This window comes from Mus musculus, chromosome 7 (genome assembly GCF_000001635.26).
Source record: "Mus musculus strain C57BL/6J chromosome 7, GRCm38.p6 C57BL/6J".
Lineage (NCBI taxonomy): Eukaryota > Metazoa > Chordata > Mammalia > Rodentia > Muridae > Mus > Mus musculus.
The window spans coordinates 101,701,192-101,729,046 of NC_000073.6; the positions used below are offsets into that span (position 1 = coordinate 101,701,192).

General features: G+C 44.8%; 1 protein-coding gene across 8 annotated transcripts in view; it reads left to right on the forward strand.

Annotated features, from left to right (window-relative positions):
- The window catches only part of Clpb (ClpB caseinolytic peptidase B), a 131,865-nt gene that overhangs the window by 37,596 nt on the left and 66,414 nt on the right, over positions 1–27,855 (forward strand). For 4 of the 8 annotated variants that reach the window (NM_001363991.1, NM_009191.4, XM_030242272.1 and 1 more), the window contains exons 4-5: positions 5,292–5,395; positions 21,514–21,642. In NM_001363991.1, the coding sequence (NP_001350920.1) occupies positions 5,292–5,395; positions 21,514–21,642 (233 nt within the window). Of the gene's footprint in view, positions 1–5,291; positions 5,396–10,219; positions 10,310–20,790; positions 20,882–21,513; positions 21,643–27,855 lie in introns of those variants that run through there. The other 4 variants (XM_006507488.4, XM_030242271.1, XM_011241702.2 and 1 more) reach the window with 2 other exon arrangements.

Below are 27,855 nucleotides of genomic sequence, written 5' to 3' on the forward strand. Positions count from 1 at the left end.
CAGTGTACTTACATATAATTAATAAATAAGTAAATGGAATAACCTTTGCAGCAAATAGCCAAGCTCAATGTATAAATTATATATTATATAATGTATTGTAGTCTCCTGTATTGCCCTTTATGAACCTGAATGAGATTTTCTGTAGAAAATAATACTCGGAGCAGACTGACTGGGTCACAGGATGAGGCTCTTTAATTTGATGAAGTGTTATAAGAGAAGCTTCCAGAACAACATGGCTTCTACTCTATCTCAGAGTCCCATGTAGTCACTGGCACTTGTCATATTTTAGCTTTCTAATTTTTGTCAATATGTTGGACTTAAAGGAGTTTTTTGTTATTGCTTTTAGTTTGCATTGCTTTAATAACAGATGAACTTGAGAACTTTTTTTTTTAAGATTTATTTATTTTATGTATATGAGTACACTGTAGCTGTCTTCAGACACACCATAAGAGGACATCTGATCCCATTACAGATGGTTGTGAGCCACCATATGGTTGCTGGGAATTGAACTCAGGACCTCTGGAAGAGCAGTCAGTGCTCTTAACCACTGAGCTATCTCTTCAGTTCCCGAACTTAAGAACTCTTATGTGCTACTTAATCTGTTCTCTGATGTCCTCTGCTGGAAAGTGACTTAGTATCCTTGCCCTGTTTGGTTTTGTTTGTTTGTTTGTTTGTTTTGTCTCTTGCCCATTCACAGCTTGTCCATTCAATCTGAATTGAAGCCAGGTGTTTGCCAGACTGATAGCTGAAAGTAAGTATGAGGAGGTGAGGGCTCTGTAGCATACCTCCTGCTATATAGACACCCTGCGTCTTCTCATTGGTAAGCAAGTAGGGTATCTGGAGGTGATCTCCAGCTTTGAGATAGGCAGATCTTTCTATAGACCACCAGGGGCCAGATCCTGAGCTGCCTAAGAGAATCGCTGATATTCTAAGGCCAATAAATACAGTTCTTTTGAATAGAGACTAAAGGTTAGAGAAAAACCTGCTGAATTGAATGATGTCCTCTGCCTCTTTTAATCAAGGGATTAAGATCTGGTATTAGGTCACATTATGTTCGGTAGTAGCTACTTACATCTAAGGCAATGGTGGTGGAGCCTCCTGCAACCTGCCAGCCAGCATGTCAGCACCAGAACAGAGGAGTGGTCCCAGTTAACCTTTGGTAGACCCCACCTGCCACCATGCCATCAGCCTTTGTCCTTACTGTTCATACTTGCTGACCCACCGTTCCCTGTGCCCACCTCTCCTCCCACTTGAGCCTTGGACCAAGGAGTTTCTTTTCCCTGTAGGAGAAAAGAAGCAGACATCACTTTATTCCCAGCAGCATCCCTTCACTGATGTAAACTTGGCAGTTCTTGTACCTGGCTTACAGCTAAGCTTGTCCTCAACAGCCTTGTGGTTGCTTTCTCTAGCCTGTCTGTGTTCTGTAGCCCACAGTGCAATGAGGATCTTTAGTCATCCAAACTAAAAGTGAATGCCATTCTAACCCAGGCTGGGCTGGCTTCTACAAGAAGACGCTGACCAAAGATCTGGAGCTCTGTGCTGGGTGCTTTGTAAAATGTGACCATTGATGGAGAGAAAACTTCGTAGTCTTCTAGCAAGCTGTTTGGAACCCTAGTTGGCACAGACCACCCTCAGTTTCTTTAGGCCTGCTTCCTCAGTGGGGCTGCTGACTTTTGAGTTTTATCAGAAATGAAGGGAATTTTCTCAAGGTTGCAGATGAGTCACTATCTTGGATTGCTTATCCTCTTTAGTCTCCAAGTTTTCGAAGTGAATTGCCCATTTCTTTGATTGGGTTAGCAGCCCTAGGGCCGATCCTAGCCACTCTTCTCTCCCCATCCTGCCAGACCACTGTCTGCCCTCCAGGGCCAAGGGCAGCATACACGGTTGCCTGGACACGTCCTGCAGCCTGCAAATTGGACAGATGGAATCAATACTCATGAACCTAGAGAGGCGCAGGTAGCGCAGTTAGTGACACTAGCTGCCTAGAGGGACAGCCTGCCGTGAGAGGGGGTATGATTGAATAGTGATTGGACACAGCAGCTGACGATTAACCAGATTATGTCCCTTTGAATTTAGATTGACAGACCCTTCTCATTTGGACTTAAAAACATGTCAGCTTGTGCAGACTGTACACGAGCTGCCTACTTTGTGTAGGACTGTGTCGGCATTCATTCTGGGAATAGTCAGATCAGGCCCAGATGCAAGTTATTGCTGTGATGTGTCAGCCAAGTGAGTAGACTCACGTCTGTCCGTACACCTGGAGACACTATGGAGTTTATTCCCCTCATAGTCTGCTGGGTAGCATTGCTATCTTTTGTTATTCTGTTAAGGAAAAGGAGGCTCTAGGTCAAGTGTCTTGTCCAAAGACACCATCTGTAAATGACAGAACTGCATTTGGACTCCAGGTCTCAGTGCATGGTAGAAAGTGCTACACTGTCTACTCAGGTTAGGTGTTTAGCTCATACTTCTCTGGGCTTCCCGAAGCCTAGACACAGGTCAGGTACATAGTGGTGCTCATTTGTTATTCAGGACTGCCCCAAGGACTGAATTTAACACAGCCCTGTTGTTCCCAAAGTTGACTTGAAGGTTATAGAATGGGTGTTTTTCCCCTGGGGTTAGCAAGAAAACTCAGCAGATAAAGGCTCTTGCCACCAAACGAAATGATTTGTGGTCCATCTTTGGGTCCCACATGGTAGAGAACTGACTCCTGAAAGTTGTTACCTGACCTCCATACGCATGCTGTGACACAAACACAACTGCACACACAAACACAAATAAATAAAGGAATTTAAATTCTTAAATGGTAAATTTCTAACTTAAGAAACTTCAACAACTATTAGTTAATGTCCCTTGTGGGAGTTTGCCCAGCTAGGGCTGGCATACTTGCAATCTCAGTATTCAGGACGTAGAGGCAGCAGTCTCAGCAGTTCTAGGCCAGTCTTGGCTGTATAGCAAGTCAAGAGACCCTGGCTCAAAAAATCGTGTTCTCATACTTACAGGCTGGCCTAAAATGATTTGCAGTCCTCCTGTCTCAGCCTCCCCGCTATTGAGTTTACTGGCATGGGCCATTACTCGTACATCATTCATTGCATCCCAGGCAAGCCTTGAGTTCACTACAGAGCTGAGGATGACCTTGTACTCTGCATCCACCAAGTGCTGGGATTAAATGTGGACTCATAGAATTATATTTATTTGATGAGTTGATATGAATCTTATACAGACATACAAATATTACAAGCACAACTGACCTGATGTGTACGTTCATCCTATAATAAAAACTCTTTCCCAGTTCCTAACTTTGCCTCATCTCTGCAGTCTTCCTTTAAAGAAAGATATCTCCATAATTATAACAAGTTATAAGCCATTATCATTACTTACTTAATCATGCCCAGTTTGTCCCAGAATTTACTGACTCAGATGTTGTGCCAATCGAGAGATAATAGATACATAAACAGCCAGCAGCACTGCTGGTTGAAAATACTGGAGAGCTAGAGAAGAACACTGGAACTGAAGGCTGGCTTTTTTAACAGTTCTGATAATCCCAGGATAGTTTGACACACCTGCCACTTATGCCTTTCAAGGTATTTGAAGGTCAGTTTGGAAAAAGGAAAAATTACCTTTCACTAAGAGAAAATCTGACAAAGGATATTGATAAGGAATTCATGAAACAGGGAACAATTGACTATTAAACCTTGTTTCTTAGAAATTCTACTTGGCTAGGGATCAGAGAAGTGAAAGAACTTTTTGGCTCCATGTTCTGCTCCAAAAAAGAAAGAAGAAAAAATACTTCTGAGGCAGAGAAGCACAGAGTTACTGCATGCCTTATGCTTGGCTACTGGAAATAAAACTCAGTCAAAACTCTGAAAGGCAGCTTAATAATACCAAAGTCCTTTGAAATGCTTATCCTAGCCATGTTTGGTGCCAAAGGCTTGCAAAACTCAGGAAGCTGAAGCAGGAGGATTGTCACAAATTTAAGAATAGCCAAGACAAGTCCTTGTCACAGTGGGGAAAAGAAAGAGCTTGTCAGGCTTTCTCCTATAACTTTATCTCCTGGTAGTTTGTCTGACTGTCATCAAAATATTAGACATTCTGTTTTACAACAAAAGATTAGTTAAAAGACAGAATCAGTGGCTGTAGTGCGTGCTTTTAATCCCAGCAGTACAGAGGCGGATGCAGGAGAATCTCTGTAAGTTTAAGACTAGCCTTGACTCCATGGCAAGTTCCAGGACACCCAGGATAAGAGAGACCCTGACTCAAAAAAATAAAGCCAAAGCAAACAAATATAGAATACTCTACAACTGTGATGCATAGAAAGGAAATGTGTGTTTAACTATGCCCCAGTTACTGTGAATTATATACATGCTTACTGAAAACAAACAGCCAGATAACCTGTGTTCTATAGCATCGTCTTTCTGAAACCCTTTTTGAAGTTGAGGATTAGTGGGGCTATTACATAATAGAAGAAAGAAGGGAAGCTAGCAGACACTGAGCATGTAACTAGGGATGCATGGACAGTATGCCCTATGCCCATATTCGCCTGTGCTCCATAGAGTCTCTGCCAGCAGTCTTACTCCTCCTGTCCATTCTTACAAAGCTTCTGAAGTGATCTCCCTAATTGCAAAGGTTTGGAACAAAATATACCAAACTCTATATAATGGTTACTCTTAGAATTTGGGTGAAGGAGGTGGATCTAAGGCGATATCTCTGTTTTTAAAACTATTTTAATATTGTCTGAATTCATGCATTTGTGGCTGTGTGGATGTGTAGAACAAAGCATATGTGATCAAGTTGCTTTTCCTTACATCCTACTGTCCTTCCTCTCGGTCATACCTCGGGTGAAGTGCTGACCTCTTAGACTCCTGTTGTGTTTGTCCTGTTTCTGTCTTACTCCAGCTCCTCCTGTGCCCTCCTGTGCACTTCTCCATCCTAACGCTTTGCTGTAATGCTTTTAGCCTCCTTTAGAAGCTCAATTCCTGGGTATGTTTCTAGTAATTAAATTTGTCCTTAGACAGTTTTATATAAATACGGATTATATTGACCCTCTCAGCCTTCACCCCTCCCTTATCCCTATCACCACTGTTCTTACCCCCACCCCCAATCTCTCAACTTCATATCTATTTGTATTATTTTTCTTTGCTTCCCTCTTAGCAGTGTGTAATTCTATGCCACATGGAGTCTAGCCCATAGCCAGTGACTAGAGTGTAGTGGGCATTTTATAAGTAGTTGTTGAATGGTTTGTCTTCTGCCTGTGAAAACCAGACCCTATAATCTGCTTTTCTAATTGCTTCCAGTGTGGTGCAGGTCCTGCTTGCTGCTGGAGCTGACCCAAACCTTGGGGATGAGTTCAGCAGTGTCTACAAGACTGCCAATGAACAGGGAGTCCATTCTCTGGAAGGTAAGCTTGGCTACCCCCCTGCTCTGGGTGTCTCCACCTGTGGCTCCCACCAGCATTGATCAGTGCCAACAGCCACTCTTAGGTCTCCCAGAGGACTTAGAGTACATGCTTTTCACAGTTCTCTTCACTTCGAAAGTGTTTGGGGAAAGAGCCGAAGCTCCTGGCTTAAGTGAGGTGAAGCGCACTCTACCTGGTGTCTCCTGGCGCTGGGCAGCTTGTGAGGAGCGAGCAGTTGGCCAGATTCAGTGAAATGGTTGAGAGTTCTGCATGGATTGTGGGCTTGCTCCTTCACTTCCTGCAGGCTTACCTGTTCCAGTACTAGAACATAATGTCATCATTCCCTTAGCCATAGAGTTATCTAAGTACAACTGTGAATATTGCTTTTCAGTGTGTGGTCTTATCTCTGGGACTGGCTCTTTGCTGTGCTGTGACCTAGGGTGAGAAACAGTTCTTTGTGTCTTAATGTTCTGAACTGTAAAAATGGACTTGTTATTAGTACCACGTGGGTTGCCATGTGGTGTTTGCTGAGACAAAAGAGGTGTTGTGGCTCCTGTCTGTTGGAGAGCATCTGGCCAAATCAGTAGGCATTGTCTCTGGTGAGTAGTTCTTCAAAAAACGAAACCGAGAAGAGCACAGGTTACACTGGCTGCAGACAAATGTTTATATGTGGGCTTTTGCCTGTGAAACTGCTGTGCTGTCCTCCTGCACATTGTCCACTGTCATCCAGGCAGATTCTGTTTGAGATTTGGTGACAGGACAGCTTGGCTGCTTTAGAGTTGGTACTAGTAATAGCAGGACAATAGCCCTGCTGACTGCCTTAGAAGTTAGTTCTTGTATACCAGAGGAGATTTAGCAGACGAGAAACTCACTTTGCTCAGCCCTCGGAATTAGTGAAGAGAGACTGAGGAGGCTCTGGTGGCCCAGGGAAAAGTTTCTCAGATCAGTGGCATGAAGAGAGTGTCCAAGCACTATGCCCACATCAAGTGTGACGTCACCCTGCCCTCAGCCACCCTTCTGAACGCTCTCTAAGTCTTGACCTCTTCTATAGGTGTTTAAACCACCTGTCCATATGTCTTCTCTCCTTCCCAGCTGACAGTTCCATGTGCAAGCCATGACTTATATCTCTGTGAATTGCCCTGAGATGGAAGAGGTGACAGGTACCCACGTGGTACTTTATACTTCTACAGAAGTGAAGTTCTGGAGCACAAAGCCTGTCCTCTGTTTGCTGCCTAGAATGGACTCTGCTGAAGGGCTGTCCTCCTGTCACTCAAGCACAACTTTCTGTTTGGGTCTATCTGCTGGTTGGTGCTCTCACCAGAAAGCAAAGAAGTAGATGTTGGGGCCTAGTGGGAGTAGGGATTCTTTGAATGTCTTCTCTTCTGCTCTCAGAATCTTAGCAGCTTGCTGGCAGCCAGGTGTGCTGTGTTCTAATGCTCTGTAGGCTGATGCTCTGTAGGCTGATGCTCAAATTCATTCTAGATCAGTACAATAGTGGTCAATCATTTTTTTTTTCCTAGGAATAGCCAAATTGTGTACAATTTCAACTTTATGGGCCATTTGGCCTTAGGTGTGACTACTCTACTTGATGGTGCGTAAAGAGACTTCATTCATTTATTCATTTATTAATTTGGCCAGTCTCTCTGAGTTCTTTTTAATGTCATGCCAACCAACCTTCATTGCCCGTAGACAAATAGGTAGGTAGATAGAAAAATAAAAATACTAGGAAAGCCTGCCTTGAAAGAAAGATAATGTATTAACTATTTCTTTTTACTTTGTATGGTCTGCAATTAATAGTAGGCTTTCTGTAGATGGGGTAGTTATTCAGAACTACATACTGATCACATTTCTATGTGCTAGCACTGTTATAGGCAGACATACTTTGTATCATGCACTTTTAAGACCAAATGATCATAAGGCCAACATATGGCAAGACAGTTCTGATGTATTGTCAACATCCACAACTGTCATCAATAGGTTCCTTCTTTTCCATCTTCCATTTAAATATTTTGTCCACAAAATTAAGAAAAATTTTTCACCATTTGTGGTTAAAATTAAAAATTTATTTTCCTTCCTTATCCTAATGACCCTTGCCTACTCCTGTACATTAATGCCTTGTTTTCAGGGAACCTATAGGTACTCAATAACTATCAGAATGCTTAAGAACCTTTTTGAAAACATTCGTTCTAGGGCTGGAGATACTGCTCAGCGGTATGGCATGTGCTAGTAGGCAAGAGGCCCTGAATTCCATCTCTAGAGCTGTTGCTATTGATGTACAATCTAGAATGTTTTTTAGGAATCATTAATATACTCTTTTGATAGCTTATAAGATCCCCACCCACTTCATTGAATACCTTTGTCTACCATAGTTTATTTTCCAAGGTATTTCTGTTTATGTACTTTATTCTTTGTTTCTGACTAGGACTAGGGTGACGACAGTTCATATCTGTCATCTTGGGCTCTTCTCTAGCTGCAAGGTTAACTGAGGATGCCCAACATATTTTAGACCACGTCGTCAGGTTCTGATATCAAAATGTTGGGTGCCCCAGGAATCCTTAGCATTTTTTTTCCATTTAAAGACACTTTGTCTTTCCTTCTTTCTATTAGTACTCATTGCCTACCTCTGTAAGCGGGGCACTGCCCAGCTCTGGGTCACCTCAGTCGTGATAGAGATAGAAGTGTAAGATCCCTGAGGTTCGCTTTTCTCTTGACTGACTCAGCATGCGTGAGTGCGTGTGTGAGTGCGTGTGTGTGTGTGTGTGTGTGTGTGTACACATGCACATGCATGTGTACTCTTGTAGTTTGTGTCTGGAAGATATGTGAGGAAGAACTTAGAACAGTGAATCTCAATATCACAAAAAAGCCACAGGCCCAAGGCAGCTAGACAGTTCTTTACCTTCAGCAAGAGTCAGAACCAAAGTTCACTACATTTTATAATTGTTATTTCTGTGGGTCTCGACCTATTCTTGATACTAAGGAAGATGGTAGATTATAATTTGTGACCTTGGCCAGATTTCCCTAACCCCAATAGTATACCCTTTGTCTGCCTGTCAGTATTGCTGTGTTGCTCAAGATCTAAAATAATGTGATGTGTGAATTACAAAGTTCTCTACAGTTACAATTGCTTATTAGTTCTATTTATTTATAATTCAACTTGCTTTTACAGCATCTTGGGCACTCGGCCAGATGCTGGGAATATCTAAATGAATACACATGGTCTGGCCCTTCAGTAGTTCTCCCAGCCAAGTAAGAAATGGATCTCAGCAAGGAGACCGCGACAGAGTGGTAAAGGTAGCTAGCTGTATAAGAACACAAGCAGCACAGAATGAGGTACTGATGGTCTTTTTCTTGGACTTGTCACTGGGTGAATGAATGACTTTGAATTGGAACTTAAGGGTGAGTTGGAGACTGCTACATTGGCTGAGAACCCTCCTCCTAAAAAAGAGGAGACACTTCATGTCTACACTGCTTGCCCAGAACATCCCAGCCTGAAGAGGGAAGAATGGTCTTTGCTCTTCTTTCTGAGGCTCTGTCATTGGTCAGCCATGCATAGAAAAGCCTTTCTTTGCCTTCTATGCCAGGATGGCTCCTTGAGGAAGACTGCTTAGGCAGGTACATTGCAAACTCGTGCCCCATTGTCAAGGCTGATGTTTGTGGGTGAGGACCGGCTTGCTGTGTGACTGCTCAGGAGTACTTGGTGTGGAAATTTCCTTGGCTTAACTGTTGTTGCCATTCTTGGCAGCCCTCAGAGTGGTGTCGTTAGAGTCATAACGATGTCCTGGAAAACCCAAGAGATAACTGCTAGGCAGCCATGGTTCATCTAAGTCCTGTCACTGATTGACTAATCTTGACCAGTGACATAAAGTCTTTGACTTTCAGACTTCTGTAATACAATGATAACAGTACCCATCGTTACAGGACTGTTAGAGTGATGAGCAATAACCATATGTATCTAAAAGTCAGCGGCATTTCATGAAGTTTCTCTATGTAGATAGGTTTAGACTCAGTGTAAGTCAGGGCACATGATTAGAAGGTAGTGAACAATATATCAAGGGCCATTAGCAGGCTTGATGTCTGCCCATCAAGGCTTTCTTGAGGAAGATTCTTGCCACAGGTCACTGGATTTTATGGGCCAAAGGTCTCTGCAATTGTATGATTTCTATGGCTCTGAATACTCCTCTCCACATAGAACAAGTAATAAGCTCAAAGGAAGAGAGAATTGAGCCTAGGCTTCAGGGGTAAGAGAAGGGGGGAAGCAAATATATTCAAAGGAGGGGATACGGATAGGACAGACATGACAGGTGGGATTGTAGCCACCTCTGCCAGCTATTTCCCTGTCTTGACCACATTCCCTTCATAGCCTCAGCCCACCAGCTCATTCCAGGAGACTTCCACTTGTGGCTGGACGGTGGGTGGTGGGCTCCAATCCTCAGGTGGAGGAGACATTAAATTAGTGATAACAGTAAACAAGTCGCCCAGCTGTGGATGCCGCAGGCTGCTTATAAGTAACGATTATAAACATCCACTGTCTGGTGCTGTCAGAAATGCATGCGAGCACTTCGAGTGCCTCTCATATGTACAATTAAAACAATAAAACACGGTAGAAACATGGCCAGAGCAGGCTATATGTCAGGTTCTCTTCTCAGCTCCGAGTGGCAGCTGAATAAAGATGAGACCTGAAGAACTGGGCTGGCATGGAGTTCTTCTGGGGTAAAGGTTTGTCAGACTGGACTTGCCAGAGCCAAGCCCTCCTACCCATGCACCCCTTTCCACAGGGGCATCAGGTCCTGGCCTGCTCCAGCTGACCTCCCCATCTCTTGCCTTCAGATGGGAGACAAGACTGTGCAAGCTGGCGAATGACAAACCAGTGGACAAGTGCCCTGGAGTTCAGGAGGTGGCTAGGAGTCCCGGTTGGCGGTAATGGAACTGCTCTCTATACTATAATAGTTATTCCCACCCCTAGGCCAAGCGAGGTGCGATCTCACCAATTCTATTCCAAATAAGCTAACCACTTAGTGTATAAGTTAAGCACCATGGTCTCAAGCCTCCCCTGGCACAATAGAGAATGCATGACCCCAGAGAATCCAGACTAACGGGAATACAGAGGCTCCCAGGAAAGAGTTTGAGTCTTACCCCTCAAGACCCAACCCCACACGTGTGCCAGCCCCTCCCCCCAGCCCCTGGTGGGTTTGTTGACCATTCAGTAGCTTTTACACCTGGAGCAGTCCCCTAGACTTCTCAGATGTTCTCTCTCTCAATTTGTAAAGTAAAAGTGATTAAGAGAGCTAGAAGTAATATATTTATCCCTCCCCTATGCCTGCGATGTAGGAGGAATTCCATTAATGAAAACCTCTTTGTGCCTCATCATGATCATTAGTCTCATTATGTCTGTAGGAAACCACAGGGTCTTTGAGACCAGAAACTACAGGGTCTCAGAGAGCCAAATATTAATTTGAGTCTAAGAAATGGGTTGCCCACTACTTAATGATGTGACCTCAGGCAATTCATTCTGTTTCTGTGCTGGTTTTCTCATCTATAGAGACTATTTCTCACACGACAGATTTGTTATAAGAATCACTTGATCTCTGGTATGGTGTTGCACACCTATAATCCCAGCCCTCAGGAGGCTGAGGCAGGAAGATTGAAAGCTAGCCTGGGCTACATTATGAGCTCCTTTGCTCTCAACCCCCAGGGGAAGGGGTCAGTTGACATACATGAAAACACCTGAGAAAATACAAGATATCATATCATGAAGTATAATGTGCTAAGAATGGCAGCTAATAATAATCAAGATTAAGACCAAGACCATTAGACAAGAGTCCACTCACTAGTACAGATCACATCAGAGCTCAATTTTAAAAAGTTGGCCTGAAGTAGTCAAAGAAAAAATTAGACTCCTTCTCACTGTCTAGGAAGATTTGAGGCAGCTCCCAGAGGACAGGTAGATGAGTGTGGATAGATGTAAGTGCAGCAGGGAGATGCCATGTCCAAAACGCTTAGAGGTGGGAAATGCCCAAGTCCTGTTTCAGAGATGGAGAGATGGTTCATCAGGTAAGAGCACTGACGGATCCTGAGTTCAGTTCCCAACAACCGCATGGTGGCTCACAACCATCTGTAGTGGGATCTGATGCCCTCTTCTGGTGTGTCTGAAGACAGCTACTGCGTACTCATAAATAAATAAATAATTTTTTTTTTAAAGAAGTCCTGGTGAATGAACATGTTAGGGTCTACCTACCATCCATGCAGCAAATCTTCTTTAAGTAAGCACTGAGCCATAGCAGCACAGCATTAACAGACTGAGGTAGATCAAGACACCAGGATTTCATTATCAAAACACAGACACCTCCAAAGTCCTTGAAGAGAGTGTGCTGTAGGAAATGACCACTTGAAGGGTAGAGAAGAGGAGCGTCTTCTCTAATGAGGCCACACCATGTGAACCGCTAAGGCAGCCGCAAGTGACATTTATTGATCTGGTGTTCAACATGTGCTTACTAAAGGAAACCAAGGCAAAACAAAAAAACAAAAAAACAAAAATCACTGATGTCCAAGACCCTGAGAGATGGAGGAGCATCTGCTGCTCCTTCAGAGAACTGGAATTTGGTTCCCAGCACTCATATCAGATGGATCTTGTAACTCTAGCTCTAGAGGATACACACACACACACACACACACACACACACACACAGAATCTTTGGGTTTTTTTTTTTTAAGTAGTGATGTCCAATGCCAACAAAACTGTTTTCTTGCCTTGTATAGAGCTCTGCCAGGCTGCATGTGCCTCTCGCTGAGTGTGCCAAGACCTTAGGCTTCTCCAGAGGCTTGGGAAACAAGCAGGCTAAAAGCTCTTAGGCAAGTTGTTTTATTAATGCCCTGACTCTTCATCATCCTTGTCCAGGTCCACTCAAGAGTCTCATTGCCCCTCCAGGGCCAGTAGTTGTGTATGCCATTTCTCATCACTGCCATAGAGTCAGCAGGGTGGACAGAGGTCTGCCACTCTGGCATTTTGGCCAACTTCAAGATGAAATATATTAGTCAGTTAGGTTAATTGTTTCCTTACTTTTAGCCCTCCAAACCTACATGTGTATATATGTATATATATATATATATATATGTATATATATATATTATCTTTCTCTCCTAGGAAAGAGAGAGAGAGAGTAGTTGGCATGTTTTATTAAAATGAATAAATTTGATGCATTTATAAAAATAAGAAAAAAAGTATGATGGGGTGGCAAAGAGCTAGTCTTGTGATTTTTAACTGATTTACATATTTTGTGTATAAATATTTTTTCATCAAAAGTTCCAAATCAGGGTTGGGTCCCACACACCACACAAAATATATTAGAGACATTTATATGGATAGCAGGAAGGGAGACAGAGGGTTGAAATTTTCCAGGCACCCAGTGATTGATGGGGGCTGAGGCTCCCCCTGACGCTTTATTGAGTTTCCGATGATTATCTCTCGCTGAGACATTTTTTACAGATGACGGTCGAGCTGTCACAATGGACCATGGGGGAAAAAAACCAACAATAATAACACTTTAATCTTTTTACTGCACTGCTCCCTAGTATCCCAGATTCATCTTCCCTGACGCACGCAGTTCATTATTCTGCCCCTCCCTGGATGGGAAATAAAGGGAAATAAATATATATGTAGACACGCTTACCCACATGCATACACACAACACAGAGTATATAAAAGAGACCACCTCAGAACCAGAGAGGGGCAGAATTTATTGTTCTTTTTGCAAGTGTTGAGGTTTATTAGTAGAGATGCTTGGTTGGCTTGGAATTGGCTATTAATTACAGCGTTTTGTATTTGTTTTTTATTGCGAGTTTTTAACATCTTGAAGAAAAGGCAGAAGAGAGGCAAGCAGGTGCAGAGACAGGGATCACTGAGGGACCAAGTTGGACCAGCCAGGTTGCATAGCTGCTGAGAAGCAGGCTTCTTGCTTCTGCTGCCAGCTTGTCCCTACACTTTGGTTAAGATGGGAGCGGGTAAGCAGTGGATGATTACAGAGCAAAGCAAAGGGGTCCAGAGACACTGAGCACCATGCTACTGTGAGAGTCAGGAAAGGCAAGAAATAAAGAAACCGAAGCAGTGCTGAGGTTTGTTACAGACCATTACAGACTCTCTGGTGTTTGCCCTCATTTGCATTTGATGATGGGAGGGTGTGACTTGGATCTGAAAAGCCTCACCTGGTTCTCTAGTAAGGGAATCCTGGACCCAAGAGGACGAGACCCAGAATCAACAAGCAGACTTCAAGTTCCCTGCCAGCCTGTGCTCTCCCCTTCCTTTTCACTGGGTTAGAAGAGATGAGAGGTGCTTCCTGTCAGAAGATGCTGGCCCAGTCTTCCCTTGCATCTGTCACACCTTTGCTGAGCCTGGATGTGCCAGCCTTTTTGTTATACTTGGGGTGGGGGTGGGGATAGGGGCAAGAAGGACCCTGTTGTTAAGGAGAAAGTTTCAAGTCCATTAACTGAGAGCATGGTACCCGTGATACCGTTTTTTAACTAAAGGCTGGACCTGAAGCCAGCCTCAACTATCATGGGCTCCTACATTCTGCAAAGGATAAAGCTGATAAACAGTAGCCATCCTTCAAGAACCCAGTTTCTTCTTGGCAAGGCAAGTGTAACATCTCACTAAAGAAGGATTTTTTGAGTGCTTGCCACATTCAAGAATGTATGCATAAAACAGTCTCAGTCCATGCAGGAGAAAATGTCAACTAAGGTAGTGTGAAACTAGGCATGACTAGAATGCACAGAGCAAGGGCAATCGTGACCTTAGGCTGCTTGAGTCATAAAGTGTGAGTCCACTGTAAGTAAATAAGAGGCCAAAAGGAAGTCATAATCACACCGAAAAGGAGACAAGTGTCTGAGCTGAACAGACAGCCATGGACTGATGGTGCCACTTTAAACCGTCTGCCTGAGCTGAGACTCTGTTTCTTCTCATATGAAATGGCAGCCTAGTACCTCTTGTGAGGAAAATAGTTGATCAAGTGCCTGCCGCACGTAGTGAGAGTTCAATATGCTGGGTGTGGTGGCACACACCTTTAATCCCAACACTCTGGGAGGCAGAGGCGGGTCACTGTCTGTGAGTTGGAGAACAGTCAGGGCTACACAGAAACTCTTGGGAGTGTGGGGGCAATTCAGTAAATATAAACCATTATTTTCTTACCACAGTACTTGTGAGTCTACACTGAACATGAAATAAGCTTCTGCCATTTCCCGTTATTAATGTTAGGGATGGTTCCAACCAAACAGCATGACATCAGAAGAACTCAGATGCCAGGCAGTGCATGCCTTCAATCCCAGCTCTCGGGAGGCAGAGGCAGGTGATTTCTGAGTTTGAGGCCAGCCTGGTCTACAGAGTGAGTTCCAGGACAGCCAGGGCTACACAGAGAAACCCTGTCTCAAAAAACAAACAAAAAAACAACAACAAAAAGGAACTCAGATAATGTCAGATAATATGCACTTCTTCTTACCCACATTTTGCTTTGTTTTTGAGATAGGAACTCAGACTGGCCTTGAACTTGTTTGTTGTGTGCCCTGGGCTGGCCTTGAACTCTCCAAGACTCTTGTTTCTTCAAAATGCTGAGATTATTGGCATATGCCACTAAACCTTATAACCACTTTACCACTTTTTTTTTTTTTTGGCTTATACTTTTAAGTCTATCATCTTTATTTTACTTAGCTCACATATGGTAAAATTTACCATGTAAAATATATAACTTACTGATTTATAATATATTCAGAAGTTATACAATCGTCACCCCAACCCATTTTTAGAACATTTTCATCACATCATAGAAAGTCTCATGCATATTACCAGCTATCCTTCATTTGCCCTCAAGTTCCCAGCTACTAACAATCTACCTCATCTCTATAGATGGCCTAAAGTGGCCGTTCTCTGTACATGGAACCATACCCTGTATCATCATCTTTGACTGACTGACTTAGCGTTATGTTTCATACACATTGTGGCAAATATCATTACTTCATTCCTTTCGATGGCTGAATAATACGCTGTTGTAAATGTTTATTCATCAGTTTATAGATGTTATGTTGTTTCTACCTTTGACTTTTATGAATACATTGCTATAAGTATCTGTGTACTTTTAAAATTATTTATTATTTGAGCTAGGGTCTAATGCTGTAGGCCTGGCAGGCCTGGAAATTACTACATAGACCAGACTGGCCTTGAACTCAGATATAGACCTGCCTCTGCTCCTGAGTGCTATGTACCACCTGGGGTACATAGTGACACCCTCAATCTCTGTCATATTTAATTATTTTGTATTATAGTAAGATTTTAGGCTTAAAATTAATTGTAAGTATGGTAGTTCAGTACCATAACACTAACTATTCGGTATTCCTCATATTACTATCTGTCACACACGTTTTACATAGAACTTAGTATGTGACAGAGCTAAGATGGCAGACTCTGTGACATCTTCACCTTAAATATTTTTCAGCATGGGAAGCAGGCTGTTTGTTTGTTTGTTTGTTTGTTTGTTTGTTTGTTTGTGGCAGTAAGTAGCCAGAGCTACATGGAGGCCATGGAGATTCTTTTTAACTGCTACTGTGGTCCTGGCCCTGGCTGTGGCCCCCTTAGGCATAAAGTAACTTACATTCACAGGTGAGTGGGGCAGAAGCGAGCAGAGTCATGGCAGTCGCTCCCACTGTGGGCAGAGGGGTGTGGGACCTCCCACAAGGACAGGAAAAGCTTCTCTGGAAGAAGAGCCTGCCACCCCTGTGCTGGAGACAATCGGGAAGATGTCTTTGTTGAAAAGGAGATGGTTCACTGGATAATGGCCAGCTGGCCCAAAATCCTGGGCCTCAGGAGACCGCCTTGGTGGCCCGAGGGTGAGACAGGCTTGATACCTCCCTTGCATGAGTTTACTTACTCAGGCAGAGAGAAGGCTGCGGCCACGCTCTCCCTTTTTTCTCCCCGTTCTACCTCCATCCATCTCTTATGGCTTGAGAAGAGTATGGGGTCTCAGAATTGGGCCTTTTCAGCACTTAGCAGTGAGGCTGTGCCTTAGTTACTTCTCTGTTATTATGGAGAAACATCATAACCAAGGCAGCTTGGTTACAATTCCAGGGGTTGAGTCTATAGCAAGAAGCATGAGAGCAGACAGACAGGCTGAGAGCTCACAGCTTACTGTAAGTTAGAGGTAGAGGTAAAGAGACTGGACCAGGTATGGGCTTTTGAAACCTCAGAGTCCATGCCCAGTGACACCCCTTCTCCAAAAAAGGCCTCACCTCCTAGTCCTTCCCAAAATTCTTCTACCATCTTCATTTTGACTACAGGTTTGAAGTGCTTCCACCCAGGCTAGCTTGTTAGGGTGCTTGGGACCCATCTTTCAAATATGAGCCTGTGACCTGTGTTAGTGGTATAGTGATGAGCATAGCTACTTTCCAAATATGAGCCCATGGGGACCACAGGCTGCTAACACTGGGCACTATGTGTCATGCCAAGCACGGAATAGATACTAAACGTCACCCTTCTGAACAGAGTTCCCCAATGAAATGGGAGCATAAACTTATAGCTCCCAGTGCAGTTCTGAAATGAAAATCCTTGTGACTCTGGAGAGCACCAGCATTGTGGGGCTCTACCCAGACACTGCTGGTTCCATGATCCATGGAACAGGTGGTAGTTACCTCATACCTGCCATGCCCTTTGTGAGGCAAGGCCTTTGTGAGAGACTAGGTTGAAAGGATAACGGCTGGCACTGAGACAAGGTGTGTATGAAATGTTGTAATACCACACCCATTCACCAAAAGGTTTCTGGTTTTTCCATTACAGACAGAGAAGTTTGGCACAGAGAGGTCAAGCAGACGGTGTGAACCTGCACAGTACATTTAGGATTCAAACACAAGTGACCTGGCTCCAGAGCTTGCTCAGTTCCTAGCCATTCTCTGCTGCCTTCACTAAAGATTTCTTTGTAGATGTTATTGTTTTCTACAAACAGAAATATCTGGACTTTAATTATATGAGATGTTGAATATATCTATACAAAATGCTTGGCACCAAAAGGATCTCAGATTTAGGAGCTTGTTTGGAATTTGAAATGTTTGTGTATAGGTTTTATTGGTTGAACATCTCTAATCCAAAAGTATAAACTCTAAATGCTCCAAAATTAGGAACACTTTTTGAGACAAGGTCTTCCTGTGTCACTTAGGATAGCTTCACATTTGTAATCCTCCTGCCTCTGCTCCTGTCACCAGTCCCAATCAAAATCAGAAAGATGCCAACATTGAAAAATATTTTTGGGGAAAAAAAGAGTTTTACATTTTTTAGTATTCTAGATTTTTAGTGTTCATAAAAGAGGCACCAGTTTATATGTCTACTTGCTGATTTGGGCAAGCACTTGTCTATCGTTTGGGGCTGGGCTGTGCTGAGCGCTCGACTCACTTTCTATGGTGAAGAAAACAGTGACCCTGCCTGGTAGGAAAGCACAGCTACAGCCACAGCCACAGCCACATGTGGGTACGGTGGAATATCTTTGAGAGAGGGAGGAGATGCTACCTCAGGACCAATACCTACCTCAAATGCAGGAAGGACCACTGGACAGTGACTCTTTGTTAGAGGCCTAGAAAGGAACTAGCCAACCAGGTGACAGGTAAAGGATGGGCTGGCACAACAGTTGATTCAGAAAGGTGAGGTCTCAGCAAGCAGGACTCTTCATGAATAGTGCTTGTCACTGGCCTATGGTACTGGTCCTCTGCTGGTGTTTACCTGAAGTAGCCCCCTCTCTGTTTCTTGAAATCACATGCTTTTTGTGGTAAGACCCCTGTATGCATAGCCTTGTCCGTGCACTTGTGAAAACACAATATTGGTTTGATTCTCGAATCAGACAGTTAATTCTTAAAGTTGGAAATGGCTCTATTCATTTATTATTACATCTACCACTGTGGGCTGGTGCTCATTACACTTGTTTGTTGAATGAATGATAGGCTTCCTTTGTAAAATGGATTACACCCTTCTTGCTTTCTTGAGCCAACTATCACTTTTCTTCCAGTTTATCATTACATCCAGCAGTTAATGTCCTGTGTGGCAGTTCAGAGATGCCCTCAGGGCCTTTTGAGGTGCTGCGCTTGGAATCCTTTTTCAGCTTTTCATTGTCCGTTCTTTTCCCTCCCTGCCTGGCTAGTGTTTGATTGTGATCAATCTGCTTGACTCTGAATTGTCCTCCCAGCCTTATTTTCTTCTCCTAATCTGCAGTGGGCTAGAAACATGATTCCCAGTATGAGGGGATATAACAGAGTAAGTGACTATCATGACTGTGACTAAGGGCTGGTCACTCTGAGTTCTTAAAGGGCTTGTACAGGAGAAGTATAGATATCATTACATGTACCTAGAGGCTATGCTAGTCTGGATAACCCCCCTCATATGTGCCCCAAGGCCAGGCTAATACAGGTACCCCCCTCAAATGCGCCCAGGCTAATATACATAATACCCCTCATGTGTCCAGAGGCTAGGCTAATCTAGGTACTCCCCCCTCAGATGGGCCCAGGCTAATAGGCATGATACCCCTCATGTGTCTAGAGGCTAGGTTATCTAGATACTCCCCTCAGATGTGCCCAGAGGCCCATCTAATTGTTGCTGCTCAGAAATTTTCTTACTGTTCTTGATACCCAAGAGAAAGTCACATAACACTCTAAGGCAAGCAGTGTGGTCTGGTCTCCAGCTCTGAGCTCCGCTATCTTCATTTTGGCTAGAGGTTCGAAATGCTTCCACCCAGGCAAGCTTGTTAGGGTGCTGGCTACACACCTCAGGCTGTCATAAGGTATAGCTAGGTTCCACCGAATGTCTTGCAGCATTGTCTGAGAAAGAAAAGAAGGGAATACAAGGAGCTAAGGCTGGTACCACAACATCCCCACTCTGCTTCCTTCTCTGTGTTTGATTCTTTTATTGGCACAAAGAGCAAGAACTCGCTGGTGCTGAGGTGAGTCTGACTACTAGACTCCAGCAGTCCTTCTACCTCAGCCTCCCACGCTTCTTACACAACCACTTAACTAGCCAAGTAAGCTGAGCTTTCATATTCTCTTCTTTAAAAATGGGACTGAATTATGACTACTGAGTGGCCTTCTGACTTTTAGAACTTTATTTATATAGTGTCTTTAGTATTATAGGAGGGGGCATGCTATTAGTTCATTCCAAAAGCTCTTAGAAGGAATCGCTTAGGAATTACCTGCCTTTTACCTCTATCTAGGCAAGGTCCCACCTTGCCTTGTCCACAGGGGACAGGAGAGGCGTGACACAGGGAGGTAGGACTTAGGTCCTAGATTCTCCCCACAACAGACTGAGCTCAAGAGTGAACATTAGAGAAAATTGGTTTCTGGGTTAATTTCCAGCATGAGGGAAACAGAAACCTCGTCACAAAAGCAGGCTAGCATCTGCTTTGTGGGGTCTTCCCTCTCAGGGGACGCCTCAGAACTTTCTAGGTTATTAGCCTGTCTGAAAGTGTCCAGGCAACAGCATAAGCCATAGCCAGTCTGATAAAGCAGATGTATGTCTGTCCACCAATCCAGAGGGCTTGAAAAGTGCTAACAGTCTCAGGTTTGTTTGCTTGCTTGTTTATAATGAGCTGGAGAGAGAAAAGAGGAGTGTAAGTAGGAGGACTGAAGTGAGCCAAGGGTTTGCAGGGTTTGTCTGTCTTTACCTTTCAGAAAATGTTTTTAAGAGTGAAAAAAAAAATCAGATGACATTGGGCAGTGGTGGTACACACCGTTAGTCCAGCACTTGGGGGGAGAGAGGCGGGCAGAGCAAGTTCAAGGATAGCTGAAGCTATGTAAAAACCCTGTCTAGGGGGAACAAAAATCAGATTGCAGGAGCGGGGAAGTTCAGTGGTAGAACTCTTGTCTGTCATGCTCAAAGATGTGTTCAACAACAGGTTCAATACTCAGTGCCACCAAAAAGTAAATTACAGATAACAGTAAATCCCACCTTTGTAGGGAATGTACACACAGCCAGACTGAAAGGTTAAATGTGCCTTCTCTGGTTGCTGAGGTATGGACTCCTTTTTCTTCTTTGTACTCTTCTGTAGTTTTAATTTTTGTTTGATTTTGTAAATCAGATTTTAAGCTTTAAGTCATTTACCAAACTGTAAACAGCAGAGGTTTGTGGCTTCTGCACAGACAGCCTCTGACCCCACCCCTCTCCCCTGGTCCTCTGCCCACCTCCACCTTCTTACCCAGACTCCTTATTCTTTGAGTTACCCAGTGTTTCCTGAACCTGTTCTTTGTGCTCAAGCTGAGCTCGCCTGTCCCCTGGCTCTGTGTTATCCTAATGCACCCAGCATAGACTTTATCTGCACACTCTAAACATCTGCGTTTTATCTGCTTCTCTTGTCAGATTAGGTCAGAGACCATACTGATTCACTTCATGTCCCCAAAATGACTCCTACATGTCAGCCAACGCTCATGAAACAAACCAGACTGTTTTACCTCCTCTTTCCCTGCCCAGATGGCCAAGCACACAGTGTAGGTGCTACTTAATATGTAGTATTTTTGTAGTATATGTAATATATTTAGAATTACATAGATAACTTAAAATGTTGAAGAGCTAAGCAGTTGAAGCAAAAGGACCATTGTGAGTTTGAGGCCAGCCTGAGGTATATAGAGAAAAACCTGACCTCAAAAACATTTTTAAAAAAATTCAAAAGAGAGTAGATGAGACTGGACATAGTGGCTCACACCTGGAATGCCAGCACATGGGAGGTAGAGGCAGGAGAATCACTGCAAGTTAAAGACCAGCCATAGCTGGTCTAAAAGACCAAAGAAGCCCAACACGGTGGCACTGGCCTTTATTGCTAATACTAAGAAGACAGAGACATTTGGATCTGTGAGTTCAAGGCTAGCGTGGTCTACATGGTGAGACTCTGTCTCAGAGGGTTGGAGGCAGGCCAAAAAGAGCTAAATGTGGTGGAACACACTTTAGTCCTATCACTAAGAGGTAGAGGCAGGCCTATCTCTGCTAGTTCTGAGCCAGCCTGCTCTTTATAGTGAAGCCCTAAACTAAAGGGAGATGGGTAAGGAAAGTAGGGGGTGGGGCTACCCTGAGCAAGCACAGACTGATGTGTTACTAATGGAGGGTTGGATTTTTTGTTCCTCAGTCCTAGTCACTCGAGAGGATGACTTCAACAACCGGCTAAATCACCGTGCTAGCTTCAAAGGCTGCACAGCCCTGCACTATGCTGTCCTGGCCGATGACTACAGCATCGTCAAGGAGCTGCTGGACAGAGGTGAGAGCTATGTAGTGGCTGGCAGGAGAGGCCACCACTCTTCTGGCACCATGTTACTCTCCTTGAGCTAAAAGAGTGATCTGTTTCCCAAGAATGAGTGTCAATGTGTGATTTGTCCTCTGGTGGTTGGTGTATGTTCTTAACCTGGGGATGGAAGCGGGGTGAGGAGGGGGACGGGGACACTATCTACTGTGCAATAAGATGTAAAGTTTTTTTTAACATTTAAAAAAACTAATTTGGTAAAGTAGATATGTACACCTGTGTGAGCGCAGGTGTCCTTGGAGGTGCGAGGCATCAGGTCTTTCTAGAGCTAGAGTTGCAGAAGCAACATGGTTGTGGGGAACTGAGCCTGAGTCCTGGCAGAACAGGAAGTGCCCTTCTTCTGCCCTAGTGTGAGAGTTTTCTTAATTGATGGCTCTTCCCAAAAGTGTTCTCTTTTTCTCCTGTGACCTCCAGAACAGGACCAGGGGAGCAAGGGATGTCATGTCAGGCCCTGCTAACCCTGCTAACCCCTGTCACAGAGTTCTTCTCCTGGACCTTGGCCCTGCTGCAGTGTCACTTATGCTTCCTCATTACTCTGAGCTGTGGTGTCCTGTTCACATCTGGACTTGCACTCAGGTGGCTGGGACAGGAGGAAGTTAAGTTTGAGGACAGCCTGGACTTCAGAGTGAATTCCAGGCCAACCTGAGCTACATAGCTGAGATGCTATCTCCAAAACAAAACAAAACAAAACCAACAGTAGCAAAGTGGGAGCTGCTCATCCGACTGGCCTTCTGAGGTTGCAAACCACACTGACTGACTCAGTATCCCTAGTACGCACATGGTTCTTGGCACATAGTAAATATTCTATAAATATTTGCTGAATGATAAATGTCCCCCCAGTCGTCGGCCAGGAGTGTCAGTGTTGTTACAGAGGTAATATGCACCAGACTTGGGCTGACCTGGTCCCATCCAAGTCAGGCACACAGGTCACTGCCGGGCACCTTCAGGCAGCCGTTTCCTTCTTAGTCCCCTTCCCCCCATCAGCTTCTCAGGGAGTAGAGGCAGCATGTGGGAGACTCAGATCCCTGTGACAGTAGTGGAAGAACGCCTGTTTACGGTTAGCTGCTGCTTCTTGAAAGCCAGGGACCCATTCTTGGGGCTGGGACCTGGGTCCTCCTAGGTGCGGTTCATTCTCCATGGGATCTAAAGGAACTAGATGGTTCTTTCTAGGGCCTCTGCATCACTCACATGAGTGTCTTGTCTCTCCAAGATTGGTGGTCATCCCCTTGGGTTCTGTCAAGAGCTGAGGCATCCACTCTTGGCTCAGGTGGTCCCACTTTGCTTCACAGTGACTCATGGGGACCCCTTTTTAGTAAGCTGTGACCACTGTGTAATGTCTACCAACTGTCTATTTTTGCCATCTAACCATTTTCTAACATCAGCCTGTGAAGTTTGTTCTGTTCGGCAGCCTTTGCCTTCCAATTATCTTCCAGCATATGTGCTGTCCTCGGGCTGGGGACACTTCCCAGGAACCCAGTCTTGTTACCTCCTGTCAGCCATAGGCACACGGGTTTCATAACTGGACCCTGTGGCATGGTGACTTTACCTGAGTGGCTGGTACTTTTAGAGTAAGGACTCAGAGCTCCCAGAAGCAGAGACTTCAAAAACACCCTCAAGCGGACTGCTTCCAATTCTGTCCTTTGGAAAGCTCTCTGGCAAGACTTAGACCTAAGCATCAGAGCATGCGTCTCTCTGCCATGCCTTAAAATCAATATGCCTAGTCATTTCCTTCTGGTTCCATATCCCTGCTTCCTCCAGCCACCAAACAGAAAGAGTGCATCTACAAGAAGCCCCCACGCTTCTCTTCCAGATCGAACACCTTTACAATGAGGACGCCGGGGCCTTTATGAGATTCCCTCCACGCCAGGCCCCCAGGCCAAGGCTAGCCCTTTGAGCTGTTTCAGGGACATGCTTTCCTGTCCGGTGACTTGGAACCGATGCCCTAAGCCCCCACCTTTGCGTTTCTCCCCACCTGCCTTTTTAGTAGTCATCCATTTATACCGTGCCCTGGTTTCCCAGCCTCGAGGGCCAAAACTATCAGCCCACTTGTTTCTCCCTTCTAGACCTGAACAAGTTGCTGTCACTCAGGGCCTGCAGGCCTGCCAACTTCTGACCCCTCTCCCCTTCTTGACCTCCCTTAGTCTACTAGTGTATGTGACCAGCCAACCGAGAGGCAGAGCCCGCTCTCTTGTCCTAGGGGCTGTTGTCGGTAACATTTCCAAAGTCTTTGACCTCTGCTGACCTTTTCCAAAGGGTCTGCCTTCCTGCCCATCAGCTTTATCAGAGTGTTCTGGCCACCAGCTTTGCCGTAGCAACACCCAAGGCAAGAGGTTTAGGCCCCTGGGTCTATGGGTGAGGGGTAGAGGGAGCAGCCGCTCATGCTCTCCCTTTGAGTTGTAAAGAGGCTCAGGCAACAGCATCATGCTGATGATGTGGACACCCTCCAGCCTGTAGGAGGCAGCATGGAGTAATAGAAAAGAGCACAGGCAGAAGCCGCTAACCAGGTTGCCTTGGACAGGTTATCCTAACTCTCAGTCTTGGTTGTTTTATGTGTCACATGACATCTTCACAGGAATAATAGATGTAAAACTCCCTGGTGGACACATGTTAAATGTGTTGTGACAAGTAGTTCCTTTTCTTTTCATTTTTACTGGGGTATGTTAATTGTATACAGTAGTTTTTTGTACTTTGATCACAGTCCCCCAGTGTCTCTCTCTCCCCTGTTGTCCTTCCAGATCTGTCCCCAGTCTCCCCTCCTGCTATCCTCTATTTGATTCACACCCTCAGTCTCACTTCTCCCTTTACCACATGTATTAATGATTTATGTGCCTATGTGAGGTCTCAGGCCACGCTGAAGGACAAACATGTTTTCGTCATTAGCAGTTATCATTATGACTTAGATACAGAAATCACACTCTAATGTTGACAGCTGTAGCTCCATTTCTCTTAACCTTTGTCTCTGCCTTCCACATCCGCATGCTGCTTAGAGTGCTGTTGTATTTCCTCACTTCTCACCCACATGTACTCAGAGACCTCCCTCCATTGGGAAGCCTTTCCTACTTGTCCCCCTATGAACGTGTACATTGTTGGCCCAGAGCTTACCACTGACTGCTCAGGGTCATTTTTTTTTCTATTTCAAGAAACCCAAAAACTGTAAACTGTACAAGCTTTGGAGACAGATTTGGCTTTAAAATATGTCTCTGTTAAATCATTATGTTAAACTATTTGATATCTCTGAGATGATGCACCTCAAGACATCTTAAGGATCAGGCACACTGTCTGACCCTGAGACTCTCATGGTGACAGATATGCAAACAGGCCATGGCAGTGGAGTGAGTGTTCCCACAGGAGGATGGACAAGGGGCTCTGTGGACATGAAACATGCCTCTTGTCACTGATGGGCAAGGAGGTGTGGTGTAAGTTACAGAAAGAAGACTGCTGGGTGAATGGACGGTGCCCTCTTTCCAGGAAGACTAATAGGAAGACATTCTCTTGTAGAGGGTTGAATTAACTGCTCTCAGTCCTTGAAGTATACTATAGGTAGTATACTGACCGTGTTTGTTCATCCTTGATGCTGCTGCCTCTGTCTGTTGTTGGCTTAGAGCAGGAAGGCTCTGCTTTCATACTTGACTTTGGAAGTAGAAGAAAACATGGAGGACAGGTGGGCAAAATGACTGCCGAGGGAAGGGTGGCTGCAGCCGCCTTATGTCAGTAACCCAGGGCTGTTGAGCTGCATTAACAGTTTCCTCTCAGGAATGTGCTCCCATGAACATCTCTGTCTGCCTAAAACATGGTGGGCTTTTTTTTTTTTTTTTTGACTCAGTTCCTTCAGAGAAATAAGCTCTAAAGCCCCAAGGCATCTATTGTATATAAGGAACTCACTTTTCTCTGAGGCATCTAAAATAGTACAAGGTAAATGCCACTCTAGGGAGAGGTGATAAAATCATTTTTTATCAGCCTGACACTTAGCTGTGCTTCCTGCCAGCCTTTAGCACCCACCCAGTGTTTCCAGTGCTGCCCCTCTGTTCCTGCAATTCTTTCTGCCATTTGCCTCCCACTGAGGCCTTCTCAGGCTGGCAGGCTTCTTTCTACCTGCCAATCCCCAGTTCCTGGGCCACCTTCCTGCTGTGCATCTTTCCTACCCCTGGGGCTAGGGTACAGCATCTCTTGCTACACTAAGTGGATGACATTCCAGGGAATATCTCTCCTTTCATCTCCCCTCCTTAGCTCCACTTTGGCACACTACTGAGCACATGTCTGGAAGTACCCCACCCACTCTCAGCATCCTGCTGCCTCCCATCTGAGCACCTCTGTATCTCTTCTTCCCACTGCTGTTTCCTGTTTCATCACTGGTGCTCTTTACCTCAGCAACATTTGGCCCTTCTGAAATCTAATCCCCCTCCTCAGGGCCTCCCTCAGCCTTTCCTTCCTACTTTGAACGTTCCTCTTTGACCCCTTCTCTGAATGCCTGGATGAACTCTCGGTGTTAACCTGCCAGCATCCACTGAGTTCCTAAATTCCTGCTGCCCCGCCTGAGGCAAAGCCTGCCCAGTGCTACCATCCTCCCTGCAGCAGCCTGTTGTTAGCCCATCATTAGGGCCAAAACTTAGTGTTCTGTTTCTTGTTCCACTTCACTGTCTGTCCATCTGTCTACATCAGCAGATGTTGTGCCGTCAGCTTTCTTTGCCTGGGGCTGTCTGCCCTCTGTTGAAACTTCACACCCAGCAGCACAGAGAAGGGTCAGGAGTTGTGGCTCTGGCACCCACAAATTCTCCTTTGTGCAAACCCTTTCTCTTAGAAAATAGAGCAGCTACTGAAGAGATGTCAAGAACCTCTTCCAGCCCTGGTGTCCTGTGTAGCCTCTGAGCAAGTCTCTTCCATCATTTATCAAGCATTTGCTGTAGTAGTCAAACTTTTTATTGCTGTGACTGTACCCAGTATGAATATTAAAGGGAGCAGAGTCATTTTGCTCACAGTTTCAGAGGTGTTAGATTATCACGGTGGGGAAGGTGTGGCAGAGCAGCATGTAGGAAGGAGAGGAGAGTGAGGCTGTGCTAGCTGGCGTTCTCTCCTCGCCCCTTTTATTCCTTCCAGGTCCCCAGCATATGTAATGGTATTACCCACGTCCAGAATGGGTATTGTGTTGTCCGTCTCTCCATCCATCTCTGCCCCCTCCCCTGCTTAGCTAATTCTCTTTGGAAACTCATACTCACACAGCTCTGGATGCTTTAGCCCTTACTAGGGGCTTTTGGGCCTAATCAAGGAGACAGTGAAGATTGGCCATCACTCTGCTGAGCACCTCTCCTATCACAGGCTCCAGCCTAGGCTCCAGGCCAATAAATGTGATACAGGCCTGGGTGTTGCCCTTAAGGAACTCATAGTTTACAATAAACCAAGACTTTTAGTAACGTGATGATAATAATAATGTGATAGTGGAGATCTAGAGAAGGTACTGTGTGATCACAGAGAAAATATCTTAAGTTACATGTTGTGAAACACCTGTCAGCCCAGAACTTAGGAGGTAGAGGCCAGAAGATCCAGAGTTTGAGGCCAACCTGGAGCTATAGGAGACCCTGCCTCAAAGAAACAAACAAACAAACAGTAATCAGAGCCCTCAGGGGCCTAGGCAATAGATTACTAAGTTTGAGGCCAGCACGTGTTCAAAGCCAATCTGAGATGAGAACCTATCACAAACCAGAAGTTTTTGAGTCTCTAATAATAAGGTAAGGAAAGTTTAGTGTAGGGGATGGTATTTACACTGATAAAATGTTGATCTGCTTCTGCAATAGGTGAATAAATTATAGAATTCTTATAACAGTGGGAATGAATGAACCTGTGCTCTGTCAACATGCATGGGCCAAATGCCTTAGCAGTGTGCCTCTGCTTAGAGTTCAGAATAGGCAAAACTAGCCAGTGGTGTAAGAAGTCAGAGTAGTGGCTAATCTCTAGAACACTGGGCGTGACTGGAAGAGGACACCCAGGACTTCCACGGTGTTCTACTGTACAGTTATGCAGGCTCCCTACCTTGAAGCTGTACTCAGCTGCATCCTCCTGTGCTTCTGCTTTTTTCTCTGAGTCCTGTGTGTGGGACCTGCCTCCCACTCCATGTGCATGACCATAAATCTCACACCATGGTGCCAAGTCACACGCACTGAACTTCATAAGGAAAAT